At 45.1% G+C, this 16,628-nt stretch overlaps 1 protein-coding gene across 9 annotated transcripts in view; it reads right to left on the reverse strand.

Annotated features, from left to right (window-relative positions):
• SLC37A1 (solute carrier family 37 member 1) overlaps positions 1–10,443 on the reverse strand; it is a 47,271-nt gene extending 36,828 nt beyond the window's left edge. For 2 of the 9 annotated variants that reach the window (XM_068155212.1, XM_068155211.1), the window contains exons 1-6: positions 10,333–10,443; positions 7,348–9,180; positions 6,530–6,796; positions 4,769–4,850; positions 3,469–3,595; positions 500–578 (exon numbers count right to left, since the gene is read on the reverse strand). In XM_068155212.1, the coding sequence (XP_068011313.1) occupies positions 500–578; positions 3,469–3,595; positions 4,769–4,850; positions 6,530–6,585 (344 nt within the window). In that variant the 5' untranslated portion in view covers positions 6,586–6,796; positions 7,348–9,180; positions 10,333–10,443. The remainder of the gene's footprint in view (positions 1–499; positions 579–3,468; positions 3,596–4,768; positions 4,851–6,529; positions 6,797–7,347; positions 9,181–10,332) is intronic. The other 7 variants (XM_068155203.1, XM_068155207.1, XM_068155206.1 and 4 more) reach the window with 7 other exon arrangements.
• Positions 10,444–16,628: the final 6,185 nt, after the last annotated feature.

Raw genomic sequence — 16,628 nt, forward strand, 5'->3', positions numbered from 1 at the left:
GTCATAAACTTACAAAATTTATAGCCATTTAAAATGAGACTTGTCTCCCTTGCTAAGGATTCTAGTTACAAAGGGTCTGGGTTTAGTCAATAAAAAGAAGCATCTCCAACCAGCAGCCAATAGTGCACATTTTAAGATGGGTTTGCTATCACTTTTCTGCCAGGACACTCAGTTCAGTCTACGTGTGCAAGTTGGAGACTGATAAAATACCTCAGCATACATTCCTTCACATTCCACATGACAGAAAGCCAGGGTGGATTGCTAGATAGCATTCCTACACAAGGCAGTCAGGACAGGTGCAGGTAAGAAGCTTTCTATACACCAACGGGTATCATTCCGCTTGGGAACTTGGGATGATGTGGTTTTGGTCCTCAGCAAGCAAGTACTCATTCTCTTCACCAGAAACATCACAGCAAGAAAGGACACTATCTCCAGAGTAGTACAGCCTCATAAATTAACAGTAAGAGATAAAGCAGGTTTCCAAGAGTGTGAGGTTTACCTTAAATACATTCCAATTGCGTATGCACACAGAAACGAGTAATCCAGTGCTCCCAGTAACTGTTTGTAGTTGTTCTTATCTAGGAATAATTTTCAAAACAAATGATCACTTTAAATGTACTAACAGTTTCCCAGCCATTCTTACACATTACAAGAATGTTAGTGAACGTTACACCTTCAATAGGAACTTTTAGACTTAAGCATGCATTTTGAAAAGCATTTTATTTAACCAATGAAACCATTACTCAGTCTGTAGCATATGAGGAAAATATTGGTAGACCCATTCTTAATTCCACTTTACTCAAAAGAGGATTTTGGAAGAGAAGAAGAAGGAGATTTGATGGGGTGCTTGGTGCCATGGGTTAGTTGTTTAGGTGGGTTGGATTGGTTGAAGGGTTGGACACGATGATCTTGAAGGTCTCTTCCAACCTGGTCTATTCTATTCTATTCTATTCTATTCTATTCTATTCTATTCTATTCTATTCTATTCAACAAGGTATCCTGTTCTTATAGGTCCTTAGGTAAAAGAAAACCCAGACTTTAAAAAGTCACAAGATGTGTTGCAAACATGCAAGGACCTAACAGCCAAAATGGCTAAACAAGCTATCATAATATAGGCTTTTAGGAAGCAGCTTTATATGTATAAATAAATAAATTAAATGAAGACTTTTGCATTTTATAATGGCACAGAGACAGAGGACTTGTTAAAAAAAAACACAAGAGAGTTCTGCTCTGTACAGCACATGACCAAAATCACAATTAAAATGGGACTTGCAGGCAAGATGGAGAGAGCAGGAGGGACACCACCCAGATAGAAACACTAGTCTCAGGAGGCCTGAGTTCATACCAAGAAAGGCAGTTTGTGTATTTTCAAGAAGCCACAACTCCCATTGACTTTACAGTCAGTTATTAAAGCATTCCTTCTTTCAGTGTCACTCTCAACTCACCAGCTCTGTTTCCCAAAAAAAGAGCTGAAAGAACAAGTCCAGAGTGCCATCCCAAAGGGGTAGCTTTGCAATAATGTGTGCTTATGTAAAAAGGAGGGCACTGGAGCTCAGAAGTATCCATTAAGAAAGCAAACTAATGTTTCAGACAAGCAAATTCAGTCTCCCCTTGGTCTAGGGACAAGAAACAGCAAACAAGTTTAACTGCATCCAAATATGGTTGGAAACCTCTGGGACTAAATGATGTCAGTAGGCTGACTGCCTTGCAGCAGGCAGTTAATATAGAGTTTTGTCCATAGAAAACCCAGGGCTCAGATCTTTAATTATGTTTGAACAGAGTAGGACCTTTTTTTTAATTGCTAATTAAAGACTAATTAGAACGGATGGCTAGATAGGCTGGACTGGCCCACTGACAGAATGCACTATTCTACTTCACTTAAGTTCTTGGTAGTGATAAAAGTGTCAAGGAATGAGTAGAAACCTCTGTTAAATTGAAATACAATTAAATTCAAATGTAATGGGGAGTAGGCAAATATTTTTCTGTTTAACTGAAAGGCCAGGTTCATAAGCTATTGAATAAGCTGTCAATTCTATTCTGCAAGGAAGTCTGCCATTCTGGCAGAAAAAGACTGTGAAAAGTTCCACTTTAGACAGACACCAAGTAATTTTTCCCCCAGGGATCAGTGCTGGGCCCCATCCTCTTTAACATCTTCATTGACGATCTGGATGAGGGGGTTGAGTCAGTCATCAGCAAATTTGCAGATGACACCAAGTTAGGAGCAGATGTTGGTCAGTTAGAGGGTAGAAAGGCTCTGCAGAGGGACCTCGACAGACTGGACAGATGGGCAGAGTCCAACAGGATGGCATTCAACAAATCCAAGTGCCAGGTGCTGCACTTTGGCCACAGCAACCCCATGCAGAGCTACAGGCTGGGGTCAGAGTGGCTGAGAGCTGCCAAACAGAGAGGGACCTGGGGGTGCTGATTGACAGCTGCCTAAACATGAGCCAGGAGTGTGCCCAGGTGACCAAGAGGGCCAATGGCATCCTGGCCTGCATTAGGAATAGTGTGGCCACCAGGAGCAGGGAAGTCATTGTGCCCCTGTACTCTGCTTTGGTTAGGCCACACCTTGAGTCCTGTGTCCAGTTCTGGGCCCCTCAGTTTAAGAAGGACATCGAGACACTTGAAGGTGTCCAGAGAAGGGCAACAAGGCTGGGGAGAGGCCCTGAGCACAGCCCTGTGAGGAGAGGCTGAGGGAGCTGGGATTGTTTAGCCTGGAGAAGAGGAGGCTCAGGGGTGACCTCATTGCCCTCTACAACTACCTGAAGGGTGGTTGTGGCCGGGAAGGGGTTGGTCTCTTCTCCCAGGCAACCAGCACCAGAACAAGGGGACACAGTCTCAAGCTGTGCCAGGGGAGGTTTAGGCTCAAGGTGAGGAGAAAGTTCTTCACTGAGAGAGTCATTCGTCATTGGAATGGGTTGCCCAGGGAGGTGGTGGAGTCACCATCCCTGGAGGTGTTCAAGAGGAGATTGGACATGGCACTTGGTGCCATGGTCTAGTCATGGGTCTGTGGTGACAGGTTGGACTCGATGATCCTCGAGGTCTCTTCCAACCTTAGTGATACTGTGATTTCATTTAAATGATTGCTGGACCTTGGAATTAAAACAGCAGAAAATTACTATGATTTATTTCATTCTTTATCTGTTTTTCCCCCTTAATGTAGACATTCTAAAGACAAATTTCATTTTCTGATAGAAAACTGATCTACTGAAAACTGATAGCTATACAGGTAAAATAATATCAGTTGTTTAAAATACTTTAAGTAGGAAAGACATCATAAGGTAAGCCCCAACTTACCATTCTTTGGAAAAATCAGTAAGAACATGGAAAACAAAACACACCTCCCATACACATCTCCTGAATCCTTCCACACACAGAGAAGAAACAGCAAGAGGCAAATCATCTAATGATGAACATCAGATCATTATTATGAAAGAAAACAAAGGGAAAAAAACAAACACCCCTTACCAAATGGCTCCCAACCACACTGAGACATATTAGATGGCTTTTTGACAGGCTGAATCTGGGCAGCATTCTCTTTGAAGGAGTTGAGTTCAACTTCACGTGAAACAGCGCAATGCTTATGGAGCTCTCCCTGATACAGAAATTTGACAATGAGATTTTCACTTGTGACTGCTAATCCACATACAGCAACCAACTGAAACATGCTAGCTCCATAGGAACCTGTGTCAAACCCACTGAAACCTGTAAAATTGTTAGCCATTATTAATTGCTTGCTATGTTGCTGGGTGAGGCCACCATTACTTTACATAGCAATTATGTGGTTGGAAACCACATGGTGCAGTGAACTGGTGCTTCTGATACCACAGAATGTCAAAATTCTTCACTAACATCAAACTATCTTGCCAACTATGACTCATCAGTCATGTGCAATACAGCTGTGGGGGATTTGATTTGTATTTGGCAAAGTTGCACAGGCCAAAGATTAAACCAACAAACCTAGAAGTATATCATTGCCCTCTAAAACTACCTGAAAGGTGGTTGTAACCAGGAAGGGGTTGGTCTCTTCTCCCAGGCAACCAGCACCAGAACAAGGGGACACAGTCTCAAGCTGTGCCAGGGGAAGTTTAGACTCGAGGTGAGGAGAAAGTTCTTCACTGAGAGAGTCATTCGCCATTGGAATGTGCTGCCCAGGGAGGTGGTGGAGTCACCATCCCTGGAGGTGTTCAAGAGGAGACTGGGCGTGGCACTTGGTGCCATGGTCTAGTCATGAGGTCTGTGGTGACAGGTTGGACTCAATGATCATCGAGGGCTCTTCCAACCTTAGTGATACTGTGATACTGTGATTTTGCCACCAGCTTCACTGGGAGCAGTCACAACTGCACAGACAACTTTGGCTATGGTGTTCAACAGTGCTTGGAACAGCCTTGTAAATGTCAGTGGAACTTTGCCACACTTAACTCATCAGGAATAAACAACTTCTCTCAAACATAGGAATGTAAACCTGTGCACTCTGAACTCTCTATAATTTGATTATTTTAGAGGCTTTCACATATGCTACTTGACATAGCTTTTTCAAGTCTTGAGTCCTAAGATAAGATGTACATGCAATATTCTAGGTGTGGTCTTGCTAAAGTTTATCAATTAAACATCACTATGTACTAGCTTTATCAGCTTTTCATCTTTTAAACCATTCCAAGTTAAACTTTAACACTGCCTTTCACAAAAGGAAATAATGAAAAAGACAAGTACTTCCGTGTGTGATGCTAACAGAAGGATGTTTAAACAAGGACACAGCCTTGCTTACCTTAACTATACTAATAGGTTTCCTTGATAAATGGAAGCTGGCATACAAGAAGAAAGTGAGGGAGAAAATGAAGGCTCTATACCTACAAGGCAAAACAAAGAGTATTTGAAAATTATTTCATTCAGGTGTACTTTTAGCACTAAGTTACAAAAAACATTACACAAGACATTGATGACTTTTTTAACGTTCTCCAACAGCCTGAAGAACCACCCAGGCAGTTCCACCACTTAGCATTTGCTCTAATCTAGCTTTGGGAAGCACACAGGTATGGGCAGGAGAACACAGCAGTAGTCTGGAGTCCACAGCCTTTCCTTGGGGGCTGTAAACAAGGCAGTACATTAAACATACTGACAATCAGATTTCACATTTCACTGTCTCATGGGGTTTTCTGGCTCTGTAAATTGTCAGTCTGGCTACTGTGAGTTACTACTTCTTTCTTTCCTTACTGCTTTTAAGATTTTGCTTTACTTCTGCCTTCCTCAGTACCCACAGAAATCAGCAATTTCTAGACATGGACAGGGAGATGGACAATGAACTTGTACTGTCAGCTGGTGCACAAGAACATAATAAACAGCTTTGAGACTGAGTCTTCCCTTGTACTTCACTGGCATCCTCGGGTCCCTCTCTGCAGTTCATCTGAACTGAAAGCACAACGGTCAGCGGGTTACGCATCGGACCCTTAATGGGAAGGTCGTGAGTTCAAGCCTGCAGTGGGCAGTAGTGTCCTCCCTACTCTAGTCATGAGGGCTGTGGTGACAGGTTGGACTCGATGATCTTTGAGGTCTCTTCCAACCTTAGGAATACTGAAATACTGAAACTCAAACTCCCTGTCACTGCAAGTGTTACACAAAGATCACAGCTGGATCTATTCTATTCTCCACTTGCAGCACATTTCAGCTCTTTCAGGAGGATGGTGTTTTAACAACACACAGAGATCAGTGCCTATCTCCTGGCTCCTTTCAGTCTTGATTTTCAAATTAAGATCTATAAATAAAAGTATATATAGACATAAAAAGATCTGATATCACACATCCTTTTTCAATCACCTTCTGCCTTATAAAGTTTTACATTACAATTGTCTTGTTTTGTAGTTCTGGCATATTCACAGAGGCATTAAAGCAAGTGAGTTGTCCTAACTGAAAACGCCCTCACAAATAACGACACTGAAATGACTTTGCCTTTGCTGCTCTACTAGACAAAGCATGTGATTAAATTGCTCAGATGGGAAGTGCTTGGTCTTTCATTTGTTATTTTTCTGTTATTCACACACAATTGACTCAGGAAGCACAAGAACTGATGCCATCCAGCTTCTGGGATTAGTTTTCCTACAGCAAAAAGTTTTTAGGGTTTGTTTCATGGGGATTTTTTTGTGTTTTATCACAGTCACAAGAACTAAACCATGCAACTGTAATTCTAGAAGTCTGTATTGCACATCAAATTTATGGGGAAGAGAATACACTTCCTGTTAAGAAAAGAAAGATAATCTGAAACACCCCTCCCACCCTACAGTCTGAAAACCCAATAATCTGACATTTCTCCCTTCAAATGCATGCCTTGCAAACAAAGAGACAAACGGCTTTATTCTCTAGCACACGACACTAGGAAGGGTCTGGGTGGGTTCTTCCAACAACGGATCTCACTTTTTGAATATCAAGCAATGAAAAAACCCAAAAACCCAGAAAGGCAACAGCACCACCTCCCCCAAACACAAACTCACATCGTCCCAAACAAAGACCACCACCGTAACAAGTCAAGACTTACCACTGATCTCGTGAAAATGAAGTGATGAAGCGAATCCCGGGAGGAAGCTGAGCCATCTACTCTACAGCTGGTATCGAATTTTAGGTCACACAATTCTGCACTTGTGACAATGCAATCTGTCCTTCAGAATGTGTAACGAAGTTCCTCCCAAAGCGTGCGCTGGCAGGCTGATAACAAATGTGGAAGATCTGCAGCTGAGTCGATCTCCCCGTCACTTGTTTGTCACGACGTGGCAGAGTCTTCACCCTGCCTTTGTTAATTGCTGATCTTCAGATAAGAATGTTTACTTATCAGTTTCCCTTATCAAGTTACTCTTAATATTTTTCTAATCATAATATTTGAATCAGCAATTATCTAGTTCAGAGACAAGTAATTACCATAACTAACCTCCTAGACATCAAAAGTGTAATGGAGAATTTTAAGCTACCATAAATCACAGCCTGTTCTGAATCCTATGATGTATTATCTATTTTGAGAACTCATCACTGTATAAAGCAGAGTGAACACAAGAGAAAGATGCACTTAGAACACGATCCAAAGCCAGATGACACCCAAACACTCCGCTCGCCTCCGAAAGACTGCAAATTGGCAAATCCTCAGCTTACAAAGCTGTATTCTAACACATCAGAAACATTCCTGAGGTTGAAGTTTGTTCGGAAATGACTGCAATGTTTCAGCCAAGAACAGAGACTCCTCCAGTTTGAGAGTGGGTGCTGCTGAACAACGCTGCCAGTAAAACTTGACCAGCACTCCCTCTCCTGCCCGATTTCCCTTTCCCAGTATCAGTGCTTGGAAAAGAATGTGTTTTCACCGCTCACCAGCTCATCCAGCCCTCGGAAGAAGGCAGGCTCACATGCATACATGACGGGCAGGGAACAGACTCCAGCAGCATTGGTTCAGTTTGGTTTTAGTGTAGATCTCCTCCTGTTTGTTCAAACCTGGGCCAAAGTCCCTTAAGAGAAAAGGATGTACACTACCCTTCAGCACTACTGCAACAGGAACTAGCTGCACTGTTATTTCTCACTAAGGCTGAGCCAACAACTGTCAATAAGATGATAAAAGGCACTGTAGACAAAAGGTGTGACTGCAACTCATGCATGCCGACCGAGCTTCCCTGTGACCTAGCAGCAGAGCATGCTCTCCTGGTGAACAACAGAAGGCGACCTAAAGAAAAACCTTCTTTGAAGAAAATACACCTGCCAAGACCAAGGGTTAGTCTTAACCTGGAACTTTTAGAGGCTGCCACAGGGCAGGCAAAGGTGTGAGCCTCACTCCTCTCATCTTTACTGCCACATCTGACTACAGAAAACAAGACTGCTTCTCATCAGTCAGCTAAATTACACTGCCAGGCAGTATCTGCTGTGTCAAAGCTAGAAACCTGAAAGCACACAGGCTTTTTTTTCCCAGGAATGGAGGAAAACTATCACGTCTTCACTTAACAAAATATCCCACCAAAAGATCAAGGCTCTGCTCCATTATGCTAACACATTTTTGTTATATCTTTATTTTTTTCCCCAGTGTCTCCATTGAGCTTGACACCTCCCTCCCTTAAGTGTCAACTGACTTGATAATCTAGTTTGGCATGTTCCACCTCCTTCCTTCTGCCCCCGGCCCTGAATCAGACAACTGGTTGTGCAATCGATCAGCAAACCCCATAATCATTCCCACCTCCTGAGGTTACAGGTTAGGGAAAGTGCAACCCCACACTCCTCCCCTCTTCCACCCTCAGCTGTAGGTCCCTCCCTCTGCATCAGACCTGGTAGTTACACAGAAATGGCTCAAGTGGTTGATCCACCACAAAACCTGCCCTGAGAAACTATTGATCCAATAGAGAATCTAAATTAACTCTGTGGCCACGAAATCACTATGCAGGATGAATTTAAAGTAGGAGGAGCATAAAGGCAGGGAGTAAAAATGGGACCGTCCCTTACAGCCATGGCTAGCTAGTTAGGTCAGCTGAACTCTCATCTGAAACCAGCAACTGCTTGTCAGTAATGTCTTGTTCAGTTGACATGAGTTGTGGATAACTCCAGTGGGACCTCCAGCTTTTACAGAAAAAGAGGAAGGTCTAAGCAGCTGACAGTAGCAGTGAATTTTTGTTCCAACAGTAACAGATCTATTTTGGGGTGATCCCAAATCCCATTTCCCCTCTCTCACAGTCATGCCAAACACTGAAACTATTACTTAACTGACTACACTAAGTAAGGTGACACAGATTATCTACTGGAAAAAAGCAGCCAGCAAAGAACAAAAACTTGAGCTCATAAACCTCCATAAAGGTTCTTTTAAACATAATGGTGTAAGAGAATTATCATCACAAAAGTGTGTTTAACAGGTTACTATTTAACAGCTTTAGAATAGGAAGACTTCACACATCCTACAAACAGTTTCAATGCTAAGTGGTCAAGTTAACATTTCCATTTTACTAATTGAAGCCCGAGGGCAAGCTTCAATTCAATCACTTGAATTAGTATGTTCTTTCATCTTCACCAACTATTGTTATCGGCCAGTAAATACTTTCACTACCTTCGTGTTGTATTGTAAAGCATAAAGCAGTATTCTGGTACTTACTTTGAATCTATATTTACCGTTCAAACTTCTTACTGCTTCTTCAAGCTTTCCACCGCACTGGCTGAAACATAGCTCCCTCCCTGTTTCAGGAATACACAGCCATTTGTGACTGGCCTTTGCCACGGCAAATACTGCAAACCTTGGCTCAGCTGCTCTGCGCGCAAGGGAGATGGAGCGGAGCTCCGGTCTGTCCCCTGCCCCATTATGCACAGCTTCCCTGGAGGGCAGGCATTAATTCTGTGCATGCAGACAGTGGGCAATACAAGTCGTCATCAGGGTATCCTTAAAGGACTCAAAAGACCTTCAGACACATGCAGATCAAATGTATGCTGTGCTCTGCACCTGAGCCACAGACTGCTAAATCCATCAGCTTTGGCCCTTGAATGGCCATATGTCTTCCACTTCACACAGAAAGCAAACAGCAGTTAATCCTGCCTTAGCAACAGGGGACGAGAGTCCTTGTGAACGCACACTGAATCCGCGCCTGGGTCCCGGGACCCGCATCGCTGTCCGCCCCGCACCGGGAGCTATCGCGACACGAGATGACCCCTTGGAAGCCCGGGCAGCCACCCAGGCTCTCTGAAGCCGAGTCCAGGCCAAGCACAGCACGACCTCACCCCGTAGTCCTGCGGGGCCGGGCTAGGAGCATGCAATGGGAAAGTGACAAGCACATGGCTCTCCCTGGGCAGGCCTTCCACAATGACACGAGGTGCGCCTGCTCGCACCCCACGAAGGGGTCAGGCAGAGCGACGCCAGCCGAGGGCTGGTCTCTGCCCCTAGGCTACAACTGCTCATGGGCTCCTGTATGCAGCCGCGCACCCTTAAAGGCAAAAGCCTACGGCTGCTCCCACCGCTAACAATGAAACCTAGAGGTGCCCCCAAAATAATCCTCCCCGGCTACGGGGCCTGATCCCGCCGCCTGGGGGCGGACGAAGGGTGTCTCGGGGCAACCCAAGCCCTAGAAGAAGTAGAACGGAGAATAAAAGACAAACGGTGAAGAAAGGAAAAGGGAGAGCCGAGAGCGGTGATGGCCAGGCAGGTGAACGCCTCCGCCCCTACAGCTGCCTTCCCAACGCCTACCAGCGGGCAGTAAAGAGCCGCCGCCCCCCTTCCGAGCAGCCCTGCGGGAGCAGGGGCCGCCGCACAGGCGGGAAGCAGCGGCGACTCCCCCGCTCCGCCCCCGCTGCGGGCACGGCAGGTGCACGGCCGCCCCCCCCGCCCGACAAGCTCACCCGCTACAGCTGCCCTTGCCCTCCCGCCGCCGGTAGCTTCCTTCTTCCTGTCTGGCCTGCGCCGGGCGGGCGCGGCTGCGGATCACCGCCCGGCCGCGGGAGCTGCGCGGCGGGACCGGTCTGCTAGGGCCCCTCCCCGCCGCGGAGGAGGAGGGCGCCTGGCGGCGGCTGGGCGGGCCGCCGCACGGTTGGGCTCGGCGGGCAGTTGGGCACCCACGGCCGGCCGTGGCGGCTGCTAGGAGACAGGGCACGGGCTGGCCCTTCCCGGCAGCGCGCCCCGCGGAGGCTCTGCGCCGCCTCTCAGGGTCGGAGAAGCCTCTGAGGACTCCCCGGGCCTCGCCGCTGAGGGGAGGTGGCTTCTCGGCGGGGCCCCAGCCCGCCGGGGAGAAAAAGCCGCTGCTTGAGCTGGCGCTACTTGCTGTCCCTGCCAACCCACCTGCCACCCCAGCGGCCTCTCCCCATAGAGCGTGTGCCTGGGGGCGGCCGCACGCCGCCTGGGCTGCCCGGCTTGGCCCCAGCCATCCTGAGGCAGGCCCCGGGCTGAGTGGGTGCCCGCAGTCGCGTCACCAAAAGACTGCCAGTCGCCTGCCTGAAATACGCGAGGGCAGTGCCGGTGTCAAACGGCAAATGTTTAAGAAATCACGCAGCAGGACGTCTGAAAACGAATGAAAAAATTCGGGGGCGCTTTATCAAAAGCGAAACGATGCATTCGTTGTACTTGTCTTACAGTTTCCTAATCCTGCTGTGCATTTTCAATGTCAGCAACTATATGCATTTCAAAGCTTATTTATAGAAATGCAGACTTAGGGCGGCAGGTGCATTTTTTTGTTGTGACCACATCGCCAGTGCGGGTAGTCCTATGCTGCCTAATTCATCCACCACTGAGTAGCTGCTAACAGTTTCGTTGTGCAGGCTTCATTTATATGTATAACTTTGCCCCTTGTAGAACATCACTTGCCTGGCACCAGCGAACCACTTTAGGCAGTCACTGAATTGCTCAGTTTCATTTTGTTTCTTCCCTCCAGTCCTGTACTGCCTGTTCTAGTAATACTAGTACAAGAAATGCTTTAACTCCGAGTGTGATGTTACTTAGGGCTCACATTTCAAACACTTTGCTCCACCGTAGAATTATAGAATCAATAATATTGGAAAAGACCTCAAAGATCCTCAAGTCCAACCTGTCACCCAACACCTCATGACTACTAAACCATGGCTGCAAGTGCCACATCCATCCCTTTTTGAACACCTCTAGGGATGGTGACTCCACCACCTCCCTGGGCAGCACATTCCAATGGCTAGCAACTCTCTCTGTGAAGAACTTTCTCTTCACCTCCAGCCTAAACTTCCCCTGGCACAGCTTGAGAGTGTGTCTTCTTGTTCTGGAGCTAGTTGCTTGGGAGAAGAGACCAACCCCCTCCTGGCTACAACCTCCCTTCAGGTAGTTGTAGAGAGCAATAACGTTTTCCCTGAGCCTCCTCCAGGCTAAGCAACCCCAGCTCCCTCAGCCTCTCCTCACAGGGCTGTGCTCAAGGCCTCTCCCCAGCCTCATTGCCCTTCTCTGGACATGTTCAAGTGTCTCAATATCCTTCTTAAACTGAGGGGCCCAGAACTGGACACAGTACTCAAGGTGTGGCCTAACCAGTGCTGAGACAGGGGCACAATGACTTCCCTGCTCCTGCTGGCCACACTTGATGCAGACCAGGATGCCATTGGCCTTCTTAGCCACCTGGGCACACTGCTGGCTCGTGTTCAGCCAGCTGTCAATCAGTACCCCTAGGTCCCTCTCTACCTGACTGCTCTCCAGCCACTCTGACCCCAGCCTGTAGCTCTGCATGGGGTTATTGTGGCCAAAGTGCAGCACCTGGCACTTGGACTTGTTGAATGCCACCATGTTAGACTCTGTCCATCTGTCCAGCCTGTCAAGGTCGCTCTGGAGAGCCCTTCTACCCTCTAACCATCCCAGTGGCACCTTTCTTTCTCCCAGTCAATAAACGAGCCCTTCTTTTTTATGATAAGGTTTGCAGAACTAGGGTCTCCAAGCTGCACCCACACCATTGCAAATACAGATGGTGTTGCATAATCTGATGCTTTTGTCACTTGCAGATGTTGGTTCCTTCTCAAGCCTGTATCCTTGAAACTGAAGTTTGTAAGCAGTTAACCAGAGATTAGAAAAAAAAGACTCTTCACCTCATCTGCCCAGTTTCATCCAGTGTGCACAGTTGCTTTTTGACAGTATGGTCCAATGCCCCTTGCAAATCCAAAATTAAAATTACCTGCCCCAAGCTCTTCCACCTCAGCTGAAATGGCTGATGCCCTGGGCAGCAGGACTAGGTTTAGCAGACTTTACACTTGAAGTGTAAACAGGCAGGTCCTAGAGCTATTTTACCTCCCCGTGTTTATTGTCCCCTGTATGATGGTGCATGATCTGGAGAAGGAAATACTTCAAAGCCTCTTTATTCTTCTGAACAGGTATATCATGGAAATGCCATTGCTTTATGGAGAGGACATTTGCTTTCTGGGGTGAGAAAGCACACGCTAGCATCAGATGGGGTGATTACAGCCAGAGCAGAGTGTCTATGTACGAGTAGGTTTGGATGAAGCCTTGAGCCACTTGGTATGTGGAAGGTGTCCCTGCACATGGTGGGGGGTTGGAAGTAGATGATTTATAAGGTCCCTTCCAAACCAAACTATTCTATGGATCTATGTAATTTTTGCTCTAGCAACCATTTAGTAGAGACAGAACTAGTCAGGGAATGCTTTTACAGGAACAGTAGTTGGCATGAATCATGTGACTGCACTTCTACAGCAGCTTGGGAAGGCACCCAGGCACCATCTATCTTGACTGGCACACACACGCACACAGAAATGAAGATTTGTCTCTTAACAGCAGAAAAGGTCAGACCCATCACAGTGCATTTGTTTGCATACATGATTAGCTATCCCAAATTATAACAACTATCATCATCACATGGGATCCTCATATTTTTTTATATATATGTTGGCTTGGCCCTTTTAAAGTTCCTTAAAGAATTTAACCTTGCTTGAATATGGTTCTATTTTTGTTTACAGGCAGCTTGCAAAAAGCATGAGCCAAACAGCCACAGAAACTGCTGATGTTTTTCCTACTTAAAGCGGAAACTGTATCTTCCATTAAAATTAAGGTCACTTGTAATCCATTCCTCTAACATCACTGAAAGCTGCTCTCTGCTATGCCAGTGCTGGGCAGCAGCAGCCAGAGTTGCCAGAAGCCATCGAGTAGAGTGCAGGGAGAAGGAGCAGCCTGAGCTTGTGCTGCTGGTTGCACAATGGCCTGCTGGTGCAGAGTATCAAAGGCGGGTCAGAGGTGTATCAGAGATAAAAAGTGGGCGACAACCAGGAGTAAGTGGTTTAAAAACAGAACATGAGAAAAAGCTGTTTTAAAAAACTGTATGTGATCTAGAGCCTCTGTTTTTATTTTTCTAAAAATAGAAAGGGCATTTTGCAAGTTCCTTTCTAGAAGGAAGTACAAATGAAGGACATGGTGCAGTACATGGTTGTATTGGGTAGTAAGTGTGGCAGCAGCTTGGCTTTCTGAGCCTGTGATATAGTTCATACTAAAGCAAATAGGAAAGGGCACTGTCTGCAAAGGCAAACAAGTAAAGATGTATGAGTTGACAGATGCTTATGTATGCTTCTCCTGATGCTTCTCTTGGAAAAGATAATCTAATTTCCTGGCTGACAGTTGAGTTTTGCTTGCACAAAACAAAACTGGTGCTCTTAACTCCTCATGTCCTGATGTAGCAAACTGCTTTGAAGTCAGTGGATGTCAGTATAGTCTTTCCTTTGCTGAATATGTGATGCTGGCTGAACAGAAGTCTGAATGCAGATTATTGATTCCTTTAGCTGTTTAATGTATTTATTTTCTTTCCAGTAAGCTGCACAAATATATTTTATGATTGATAATTGCACAGGTGGAAATGGCTCCTCTGTTTAGCCATTGGGTGATCTCTTTTGTTCATCAAAGTTCATCACTTTTTTACACAACAATGGGTTCTTATATAGTATTTTGCTGTAAAAAAAATAAAATCAATATTTACTTAGACTTTATTCCACACAAGTAGCAAGATTCTCAGGAATGCTATAATTGCTGCTTTTAGTTGCTTTTATTAGTTTTACATGCTTTGTTATCCCAACAGAGCAGCTGGGATATTGTATAAACAATTCACATCATCACTGGGTGCAATCCAAATATAACCTGCCATTGAGCTTTGACAGACAGAAAAAAATATCCAAAAGTGTGCACACACACACAAACACACACATACAGAGAGAGAGAGAGAGAGAGAGAGAGAAAATAAAGGCTGTGAAAGCTGTGTCTGTGTGCATGAGAGCAGACAGGTATAGCCCTGCTGTGTCCACACTCGGGCAGGGCTGGAGGTAAGCCACTCGTGCTCTGGAAGGTATCTAGCTGAGTATGTCCTGCCTGTCTGTTGATGAAAAATTCTAGTGCTGGCACAGCTCCACACTAATATGACTACATACTTTCCAGGCTGGTATTGTCATCACATCTAGCTTGCCAGAAAGCTAGTGAGAATCACCAGTGAGTAGCTTCAGGAAAAGAGACCAGCTTTAAGAAAAGAGACCACTATGCACAGCATTTTGCCCAAACAGAGCAGAATGGTACCTAAATACTAAAGGCTACTTATGAAGAAAAACCTCTATAGCCTGTGGAACGTGGAGAGGGAGGACCAGTTAAACTACCTTCAGGCCTCTTATATAAAGACAGATAGTGCTCTGACAGCGGGGGCCGTTTAGGAATAACGGCATTTATGTGAACGCATGAGTTGCCTATCACACTCTGGTTTCAATCAGAAAAACAAGATCAATGGTGCTAACAGTATGCTACTCTGACTCTTCCCAGGTCTTTCCAGAGGGGTACAGAGTAGGACTGTTAAATCACCTCATGTCATCGAAGGAAAGATCTGTAGAAAAAATAGTTATAGCAGCAGTGGTGTCAAATGGGGTAGGATCTGCTGGGGGGGAGTCCTGGGCAGAACTGCTGCTTGTGACCTGCTGCTACAGTGGCTCCTATAGCTAGGAGGGAGGTTCCTTGGTTAGAGATCCAGATCAACTCCCATATCTTCACCTACCTGTTCACAGAAAAATGAACAAGAATGTACCAGATCACAGAACAAAATAAACCCAAAAAAAGGTAATATACAACCAAGCTGTATTTTGGTATGTGGAATCTGTCAGGGGGAACTAGATAACCTTTAAGGTCCCTTCCAACCCAAATCGTTCTATGAATCTATGCATCTCTATATACCATCTTTCATTACAAAAGAACATCCATTTTGAGGAACATATCTTGAAGAATTTAATTCTACTTCCAACAGGAAGTGGAAATATGTTACTTTGCTTTTATTTCTACTCTTAAATTTCCTGGAGAAGTGAGTGGAAGTGAAAGAAATGGCTATGAAAACAACTGCTGAGGAGTAAATAGATTGAACTGGACAGGCAGACTACTGATAGATTTAGTTTCCTCATGCTTGCAGACTTAATCACTGGAGGGTAGTTATAGAAGGGAGGACTGAGGCATATTTTAATAGAACTCAAATACCAGAACAGACACAAATACTATGCTGAAATAGAAAGCAGACCAGAATAGAGTTCATACTAAAGAAGACACCTTGCAAGTCATGTATAAGGAGATGAAGTGTGAAGGTATTCAAACTAACAGGAATGAGAAGGCAGCAAATTAGTCCTATCTACCTCAATTGTTTCATTCTTCTCTATTGAATTCACTGAAGTCAGGACTTCAGATGGTATGAATAGAAGGACTGGGCTGCTTTAGCTTTATGCCATTACAATCTATGCCTAAGTAAAGAAGCTGTGGTTTAAGGTTTTGTTTATTTAGTGAAATAAAACCACTTTCCAGAGACAAGTAGAGTAAAATGCTTTATTCTTATACTGACCATATGAGATATTTTTAAATCTCATGAATGCCAGCTGCTTTCATGGTAGCAGTAGTAATGCTGGCTGTCACAAACCCTTGAGAACAGATGTAAGAAACAATTTCCTTGAGGGAACAGAAGTGGCCTGTATATGTCCCTGTTGTACTTTAGTGGAAAGGAAGACCCTTTTAGGTAAAAAAACAAACAGACAAACAAAACCAACCCAACAAAACCAAACACCAGCTTGATAATTCTCCCAAATTCCTTTCTGGGGAGTGGAATGCACTTCAGGATGAGCAGTAAGGTCAGAAAAAAATGGGAGACAAGGGTATAAACAGAGCAGAATGCTTTTCCTTGGATATT

Source organism: Melanerpes formicivorus, unplaced genomic scaffold, assembly GCF_026170545.1.
Source record: "Melanerpes formicivorus ecotype bairdi unplaced genomic scaffold, bMelFor1.0.p_v2 SCAF_30, whole genome shotgun sequence".
Lineage (NCBI taxonomy): Eukaryota > Metazoa > Chordata > Aves > Piciformes > Picidae > Melanerpes > Melanerpes formicivorus.